At 33.4% G+C, this 10,121-nt stretch overlaps 1 protein-coding gene across 1 annotated transcript; it reads left to right on the plus strand.

The window, feature by feature from the left end:
• The first annotated feature begins 6,182 nt into the window (after positions 1-6,182).
• Positions 6,183-6,818, plus strand: LOC145125297 (auxin-responsive protein SAUR71-like). The gene has a single exon (XM_079060772.1). It carries the CDS (start codon positions 6,262-6,264, stop codon positions 6,640-6,642), a length of 381 nt encoding a protein of 126 aa, XP_078916898.1. The 5' UTR covers positions 6,183-6,261; the 3' UTR covers positions 6,643-6,818.
• The last annotated feature ends 3,303 nt before the right edge of the window (positions 6,819-10,121 follow it).

The raw sequence follows: 10,121 nt of genomic DNA on the forward strand, positions 1-10,121 counted from the left end.
GAGGCCCATAAGGAAAACTTACGGCCCATTGGGCCCTTAGGGTAGCTCACGGCCCAATTTTTGTATAAGAGAATGGATTTGAGTCCATTAAAGCTAATTGGATTAGTTATGGCCCAATAAGGCCCATTAAAGATAAACTAGTCCATTTTAGGCTTATAAGGCCCAAAAAGGTTAAGTCTTATGAGAGTGGGTCCAATGAGAGCCCATTTAAGAGTTCTAAGCCCAAAATAGTCAAATTGGAAGCTTATTGGCCCATTAGGCCCAATAAGGAAACCCTAGTCCATATAGGACTTAAACCGGGATTTCTAGGGTTTTCAACTTTACTTGATGAATCTAGGTTTGAATGTGTTTCCATAGGTTGAACTTCAAGCATAACATGAATTAGGGTTACGAGTTTACAGTACATAATGTTTACAAGAGTACATAATTTCCTATCTAGAATGCTAGTTGTGACAAATATAATATTTTGAAACTTAACAAAGACTTATACGAAATTCTTACAATTTAGGTCACACAAATATAAGATTTTGTGTCTTTTACTTCTATAAAATTGCATACTTTTCTGATTTGTATTAAAAGCTGGAAAAGCATAGAAAGCCAAAAGCCAAAGAAAAAAATTTGAATGTATTATCTAGAAAAAACTAAAAACTGTATTGAACTTTCAATAAGAAACATTCACAATATAGATTGGGGTTTATTATGAATTAAGTTGGAGTGCCATAAAAAAGACCTAGAACTTATTATCATTTATCACCATAGCTAGCTGTTACGTGACATATAAAACAGGAACGAACATAATTAAGTGTAGAAGATGATGATGCTTTCCCATTGAATTTATATAGATATTAATTAGAAAAGGTGGTCGTAAACCAATGACAACGATATCTCTTTACCTTTTATATCTCACACCCTAGCATTCCATGGCATGCCATCTAGTAGGATAAGATTATTTAATGACAACTCATTCTCCCTCATAACCACCTCATCTCGTTATTACTTATTATGATTAGAACATGGCATGATTGATGTTATTTAATTCAAGTAGTTACTAGATTACACGAAACAATCTACAATGAATAAATTCACAATTGTTATGGTAAACAATAAAGATTTATATATATTCAAAGGTTTTGATAACATAGTCATTTAGTTTATTATTGTGTTTCACTTTGCATGTTTACTTCCTGAATAATTTTATTATTAGAAATTCCACAGTCGTTCATACTTTTGGAAGTAAGTAGTGAATTAAGACTGTCATGAATTGATTATAGATTGCCCATAGAGACTGGGCATTACATAGGATTACTACAATATTCATGAGTACTTAGAAATAAAGATTTTAAGTATTGGATAAACTCACACTTATAGATTACTTCATGTATTCAATCACAAGTAATTCTAAGACGATAACATCTTACTATTCTTAAAGTAGAGATACATAGCTCATAGTTCATAAATCAGTTATGCTTTGGTTTACTCAAATGCATCTTGTAACTGGATTTTATAAAGAGTTATTACATGATGAATTGGTGAGTAAAGGTATGACTATATAGTCAATGTAATTCGTTTCTTTTTCCAGAATAAGGAAAAATGGTATCTTTAGGCCCCTCAGTAATTTGAGTAGATCTATAAGAACCACGCCTGGTCCGGACTAAATTGATGTGTTCGATTTTGTAGTCTGAATTTGATCATTATATCGGAGACCGAGAAATAAACAAATGAGCATGAGGCTGATCATTTAATCCATGACTTTGTTCATACGATATATTAAAGAATGAAGGAATAGTTGATTACTTATCTTAGGGTCGATGTTTGATTTGAATAAGAGTTCGGTAGTGGCTTTGGAAGGCACTCTTTGCTGTTTGATTATAATTGCAATTATAGTTATAGACTTCTCCAAGTGGGAGACTGTTGGATTAAGGTGTCTAAGCTCATAACTAAATTGGTATAAACTTGCAAATAGAACCAAAGTCCTTTTGGGGTTGCCCTTATAACCAGAAATAGCTAGAAATGATATTAGGCGAGAGAGAGAGAGAGAGGAAAATGGAGAGAGAGAGAGAGAGAGAGAAAATTAGTTGTTGATATATTATTTGATTAATATATTAATTAGAAATAGATAGTTGATCTGTTAGTTTGTTATGTGATTAATAAATTAATATGAGATCAATAGTTAAATAATTGATTTATTAATTTATATGGTTAATAATTTAATAAGAAAACGATTAGAATTAATTAATTATTAATCAGAATTAATCTGCAATTAATTCGGGATTAATTTGAAATAATTAAAGGTGAAAGGGGTGAATTGTAATTGTTTAATAGTTGAACAAAAGAGGCAATTCTAGAACCATCCAAGGGTGGACGATTTTGAGAGCTCTTCTCGGGTTTCTAGAAGCCTCTAGGATGTTAATAAGGAAATGATTTGAATTGGGATTAAATCTATTATTTAATTAATTCAAATTTGTCTTTGCCTACAAGTTACCTAAACTATAAATAGGACCCCTTGTATATCAAATTTCGTTCATACCTTTACCTAAAAGCTTATGAACAAATTTTATATCCCTCTTATCTCTCGTTTCTTTATTCTAGGGTTTCTAGGGTTTTAGGTGTGAGCAGTTAGAGGCATCATACTTTTGATGCTTCCTTTATAAAGGCATAATGAAAAGGATCAAATATTTATTTGCTATAATAAATCTAAAGGTATGTAAACCCTAATTTATGAATTTCGATTTTCATAGATTTCCTTTAGGGTTCTTGAAGTTCATAGTATGTTGCTATCAATTAGAGAAAACATAGATCCTTTATAGTTTGCATGTGAACTTATGTGTTAAGATTTTCCACTTTACATGTTTTTGATAACCTATAAAACTCATCAGTTATATCATCAGATATACATATAAATTATCCAAGACTTCCTCGAAGTCAAGAATAATTATTCCTAATAATACGTCCTTTCAGAGTGTACAATTTCTGGTCTCTCAAGACATGAACTCATTAATTGAAATTCTATATATGGAATGTTATTTTTTTTCAAATCATCAAGAAAATGATGATTCATGGTAATGAGATGGATTATTCTTCTACAAAATTTTAACAAATTCATTTAGCGTTTTAGTTTCTAAAAAATTAATTATCAAAGTCTAGGATCCAAGTTGCAAAACAATTAAATGCTTAGGTATCCTTTATCCCATTCTTTCTTAATAAAACTAGATAGATATTGATTATCAGTTATATACTAATATATAATTTTTAGATTTATGAGATCGTTAATAACAAAGTTTAATAGACACGTTTGATCCCATCTATGTCTCAGATCTTTCTTACTTATGTATGCTTTATCACAAAACGTTTTCGATTAAATAAACCAATTTGAAAAACTTATGTAATGGAGCAATAACTTGGTTATAGAAATCGCTAATACACCCCGACCATCAAAAGATAACACTAAGCGGTTAGTTATCCTTAATCTCTCTAGTGTATCAAGAGATGTACGAGTGTTATTCAAAACGGATTGCCTAGATTTAAGGTTTTAAAGGGTCTTTGATGTTTTAATAATTATAGTTTAAAAAAAATATATTATATCATGGTTATTGCATGCATCCAATAAGCCATTGTATACTTTAAAAAATCTCATTCTATATAAAACCACATTTTAACAAAGTTCTTTTATAAAACCCGATTTTATATAATTAAAGCGACCAAATTTAAAACTTAATAACTAGTATTAAGTTTTATCGTTTGAGCGCTTTAGAACATTTATAAACCTTTTAATAAAACTTACTTTTATAATATATGGTTTTGGAGTTTGGTAAGTTTATAAAATCTCAATTTTAACCGTATATAGTTTTAATTGACGACATTTACTGATGCTACCGTTACTAGTTTTAATTAATAAAGTTTGTTTTATTTTTAAAAACTTTTTGCAATCTTATCTTAAATGAAAAAAAAAATTAAAACCAAACTCATTTGTGATTTTATTTATGTTTAAAATATTATTTTTCATGTGAGAACTAATTTATCAAAGAAAACATAATATTGATAAAAAAAAAATAAACCACATAAACATGTAAAAACATATGTGCATAAACCAATTAAAAACTAGTCACATTTTAGTAAGCCATTACAAAACATATCAAGTTCATTACTAAAGGGACATTAAGAGACCTTTAAATCTTCAACTTGTTGCAATATGTCCACCCGCTTATTTTGACAACTCCAAGTTCCAAAACTACATAATTTTATAAAAGTTAAGAAAACTTTTTATAAAATCATGGATTGACATTTGATCTTCCAAAATGGTCTTCATCTTTATCCTGTTACATTTTTATAAAAATAAACTATTTCTAATACTAATATATTACTTACAAAAATAAAAAATAAAAAATAAAAACTTTCTATTTAATTATTATTACATATTATATGAATAAATAAATTATTACAATCATTTTAAACAAATTAATACATGCAATAACGTGAAAGGTCCATGGGTAGTTTATTCACATCATACACACACGCTTTTATATATATATATATATATATATATATATATATATATATATATATATATATATATATATATATATATATATATATATATATATATAGTTAATTTGATTATAAAATATTAAAAATGTCAGAAGAAAAAAAAAGGATTTAGTTAATTTGATATTGCAAAGTTCATAAAGGGTAATTGTGATATTCAAAATTTAGATGACACAAATATAATATTTTGAAGCTTAACAAAGACTTATACGAAATTCTTTGCAATTTAGGTCACACAAATATAATATTTTGTGTCTTTTACTTGTGTATAATTTGTACTTTTCTGATTTGTATTCAAAGCTGGAAAAGCATAGAAAGCCAAAAGCCAAAGAAAAAAATTTGAATGTATTATCTAGAAAAAACTAAAAACTGTATTGAAATTTCAATAAGAAATATTCACAATATAGACCAGGGCTTATTATGAATTAAGATGGAGTGCCATAAAAAAGACCTAGAACTTATGATCATTTATCACCACAGCCAGTTGTTACATGACATAAAACAGCAACAAACATAATTAAGTGTAGAAGATGATGACGCTTTACCATTCAATTTATATAGATATTAATTTGAAAAGATCGTCGTAAACCAATGACAACGATATCTCTTTACTTTTTATATCTCACGCCCTAGCATTCCATGGCATGGCATCTAGTAGGATAAGATTCTTTAACGACAACTCATTATCCCTCATAACCACCTCATCTCTTTATTACTTATTATGATTATGATTATCAAATCTTTATACATACTTTTCATATAAATTAATTAACCTATAATCTCAAGACCAATTTAAAATTGATAACTCACCGCTTAGCAGTGAGTGAGAAGATACTCATGAATCTTATCATGTTATTCCTAAGGCACGCATTATTTATTATTATAACCATAAATTTGTGACATGTTTGTTGCATTTACTAGTTGTTGGGATTCTTCATCTTTTTTACGAGTACATAGGGTCATCAACAATGCATTAAATTTTATAGCGTTTAATGGATTATCATATTATTTTTTATAATCTATATAATTCTATCATTTTTTTTCCTATAATGCTTTGAACTCTACGAAGTTTAATAGAATGTTACAAAATGTAATTTATAGTAAAATACATAAGAATTAAAAACTTTCTTTTTTTACCATTGAAAAGTTTAATGGTCATTGAACTCCAAATCCATCGAATGCCAATGTGGCATCTCAAAATGATAGAATTTTATCCATTGAATGACACATAGACTTGTTATCTCATTCAACTCTTCTATTGAACTCATCATTATGGATGCTTTAAACATAACCACCAATGGTTTCATAATCCATGTCAAACACCTCAAAACAGTAGCCAATAATCTAAATTATACAAACCAAACCAAACTCACATGACTTCCTTTATGTATTGTAATTATTTTATTAATTGAGTTTAAATTTGCTATAGTATAATGAATATACAGTGAGAAAAGTTTTGTTGGGATATTTATAACTTGAAATAGCGTGAGGCGATGGTTAATTATATATTTTGACGAGCGTAGAAAAAGTAGGTAATCAATCACAAGACCCATATTTCTTTTATATAAATATATTAATTAAAAGAAAAAAAAACTGTACCTTCCAAGTACGCCTACCTGTACCCTCCGAATTCCCTTTTTATACTCGCATTTGCTTGCTCTCTTTCTCTCTCTCTCCCGTTCATCTTTGTTTGCGACAACCTTAAACCATAACTTAATCATGAAGAAGCTCATCCGCCGCCTCTCTCGTGTCGCCGACTCATCTCACTACTCTCTCTTGAGATCCGACTCTCAGCTCTCCCGCCGGTCACACAGCTCCCTAAAGACACGACGGCACGGCGGAGTACCCGAGGGACACCTTCCCGTTTACGTCGGAGACGACATGGAGCGATTCGTCGTCAGCGCACACTTACTCAGCCACCCAGTTTTCATCAACCTCCTTAATAAATCCGCTCAAGAGTATGGTTACCAACAGCAGGGCGTCCTCCGCATCCCCTGTCATGCCCTCCTCTTCGAACACCTCCTGGAAGCCTTGCGACTTGGACAAGAAGCCTCCTACGACCAGCTTCAGCTCCTCCTCTCCGACGAATTCCTCTGCTAGCTCTATTTTTCCTTAATTTTTTAATCTTTTTATATACCATGACAGATCGGTTTTTTTGTGTGGTCTGTACATACAACGTCGATCTCATGTGTAATAAACGTGAGGCCTGCACTATTTACTAGAGATATTAAACTAATTAGTGAAGATGAATGAATTATTACTGATATTTATCTGCATCTTGGTGGTGTTTTGGAATTTCTTTTTTCAGTTTGGTATGCATCTGGGTATCGAATGAAGATTAGTTGTTTGTATGGTATTAATTATCCTTTTTTTGCAGCCACGAAATATTGTGGAAGATAGAGTTACAGAAAGGAAAAGAACGAATTGGTTGGTTTTTTATTTGTGTGTCCTAACCTAAATTAATGCATAATAGCTTAGAAATAAAGTTTGGCATTGTAGACGTAGGAAAGCCTTCTTTTCTTTTTTTATTTGCCCTTGCTTGTCCTTAATTATGTGTATTTTTTTCTTTTATATCTGCAAAAAGATATGATGAATTATATTGTTTTTGATTGTCCTTGTATATTTAGAATATGGTTTTGAGTGTATATATTTTATGAGTTTTGGGATACAAAATCTTGTGAGAATTTTATGACAGATAGAAAGAAGGCGGTGGTTGTAAATCTTGATAAAAGAAAAGATTCTTCCATGTGTAAGACAATGGAAACAACCTGCTTGATTAAAAAAAAAAAAAGTGACATATTCAGATAAAGCAATACATTTACTGACTTGGGTGTAATACTCGCATTTAGTTCAAAATGTAATCTATTTTAGTCCAATCATCATTATCTGTATATGTATATGATTGATAACAACATGTTAGTCTATAGAGGTGTTTATGGTGGAAATCTGGATCAATGTGATCGCGTAAATTTGTTTTTAGAAATAATATTTTTACCTTATGTCCGAGTTATTAGAAATCTACTTTTAGGATAATTCAAATGGACACTTACGAATCTAGGCATAGGAACACAAGCCAAATTGCTAGAATAATTCTGAGTTCGTCGGAAAAAAAAGGGCAGCGAAAGGTTCGTTACGGCTCAAAGAGAAGAGTTGTGTTTATGCTTGACAATTAGGGTTGCGATTAGAGTTGTCGTCTTCTGAATTAGTCATCCCGGAATTAATGGCATATAATCTATGGTTTCCAAAACTGACGAATTTTACCGATTTTACCATAATCACCAACTATAATCTGGGATCACCACCAGGGGCTCTGCCCTTTGGACCCCACCATTTTATCATATCGGCTTATAACTCGTTCTTTTATATGCATGTACTCCGCAAACACTGCACATATATGTTATAGAGTACAAATTATAAACCCCTTAGCTCACATAATAGGTCCAATTACACAAAACGTCTAGTGACACTAAAGTCACCAAAAATCCTCACCCCTTTTAGTGTAACCCATGAACTAACACAACATGTAACAACGTAATTTTTAAAACAATTTTTCATTTTTCAAACACAATACAACTCATATAATATTCTCAAAATCTCATGTGTATCAAATGTCATCCCAATAAAACATATCCCAGAATCTCAAAAACATAATCCTCTGCCAGTGTGTACAAATCATGCTGGTGCCTTCCCGCGATCCTCGCTAGTACCTGAAACACATATCACATAACACGGTAAGCATAAATGCTTAGTGAGTTCCCCAAAAATACAACATACAACACATAAGCCACTCGAGGCTATAACTCGATAAGACCCTCTGGTCAATGTGTCTCAGTGGGACCCTCCAGTCCCGTACCTCGTTGGACCCTCCGGTCCGGTCTAGCTCGTTGGACCCTCTAGTCCTGTCTAAATCGTTGGACCCTCCGGTCCAGTCTAAATATCACATAGCATACATAAATCACAATACACATAATCTCAAGTAAATACATAACACATAAGACCCTCCGGTCTGCACATGGTTACCACTCTAGGTAATGTATAGTGAGAAGACTCACCTCGGTTAATCTCGGAAAGTCTCGAATTCGAAATACTGATCTAGCCTCCGCCTAATCACATAAAGTAATTTACCTCTAATTAACAACGATTCTCAAAGGCTAGACTAATCCTTCCTATAATCTCATAGAAGGGGGAAAAAGACCATTTTACCCCTCCAATGGTCCAAATGTCCACTTGTTGATCAAACCCTAAAAGTCAGCGAAAGTCAACTCCAGTCAACGGTCCAACCTTGACCAGACTCGTCGAGTACACTTGGGTGACTCGGCGAGTCCATGCGTGTCCTCTGAATCCTTCTAAGGCCTCACTTGACTCGTCGAGTTAACCTTTCACTCGACGGGTTACCACTGATCACGAATCGCGGGGCAACCCGATCCGACTCGTCGAGTCCTCTCATGGACTCGGCGAGTTTCCTCCATGACAATGCTCAAACGACCTTCTGAGGTCAGATCTGTTTCTCTAACTTATAGATCTGACCTTCTAACACCCAAAAGTCACGTAAAGGTCTGAACTTGGTGTCCATGCATGGTGTATCTTGCATTATATACCATAGAAGCCCCATTAATGCTTTCTAGCTTCAAAACCATATGATTACTGGACTAAAGCTTCATAATTTTTGGCTCTCTGGATCTAGAAAGGTCCAGATCTATAAAACAACTAGGAAGAGGGATTTGATGCATTCAAGACCCCAAAAATGAAGTGATTCAAGCCCTAACCCCAAAAATGAAATCTACACAATAGGGGAGAAGAGGGGTTCGATTTGGTACCTCAGAATGAAGCTCCTTGCTTGACTAACTCAGAACAACAACCTCCTCTGGTCCTTCTTGCTGAAACTCTTCTCCTCCTTTGCAAAATCACACCAAAAAGCTCAAGATAGCTCTTCCTCTCACTCTACACACTCAAACTCGCTAGGGTTCTCTCTTCTGGAAAGGTAGCTGCAATTGAAGGCCATAAGTGCCTTTAAATAGGGCTCAGGCCCAAAGATTTGTGTTTATGCCAACAGCGCGGACTCATCGAGTCGACTCTCCAACTCGTCGAGTCCATTCATTAATCCGAGTCATTAGTCGCGATCCTACTCGACGAGTTTAGGCGTCAACTCGTCGAGTCCCTCTTCTCATTTCAAAAACAAATAATTAAATGATGATACCTGGAAATCCGGATGTTACAATTCTCCCCTACTAGAATCATACTTCGCCCTCGAAGTCTCACTCTGCAAACAACTCTGGATGCTGCTCCCGCATCTCCGTATCCGGCTCCCAAGTCAGCTCGGACCCTCTCCGATGTTGCCACTGGACCTGAACCAGGGGCACCTCTTTGTTCCTCAGAACCTTGATCTTCCGATCCAAGATCGCGATCGGCCTCTCAATGTAATTCAGGCTCGCATCCACCTGAATATCCTCTAGCGACACTACCACCGTCTCATCGGCTATACACTTCCTCAACTGGGATACGTAGAAGGTATCATGGATCTAACCCAACTCCTCGGGTAGCTCTAAACAGTATGCTACCTTGCCCACCCTGGCGATCAC

This window comes from Lactuca virosa, chromosome 7, assembly GCF_052849685.1.
Source record: "Lactuca virosa cultivar CGN04683 chromosome 7, Lactuca_virosa_CGN04683_v6, whole genome shotgun sequence".
Classification (NCBI taxonomy): Eukaryota; Viridiplantae; Streptophyta; class Magnoliopsida; order Asterales; family Asteraceae; genus Lactuca; species Lactuca virosa.

Bases quoted from the DNA above. Each gene is read 5' to 3' on its own strand.
- LOC145125297 (XM_079060772.1), top strand. From the start codon at position 6,262: ATGAAGAAGCTCATCCGCCGCCTCTCTCGTGTCGCCGACTCATCTCAC.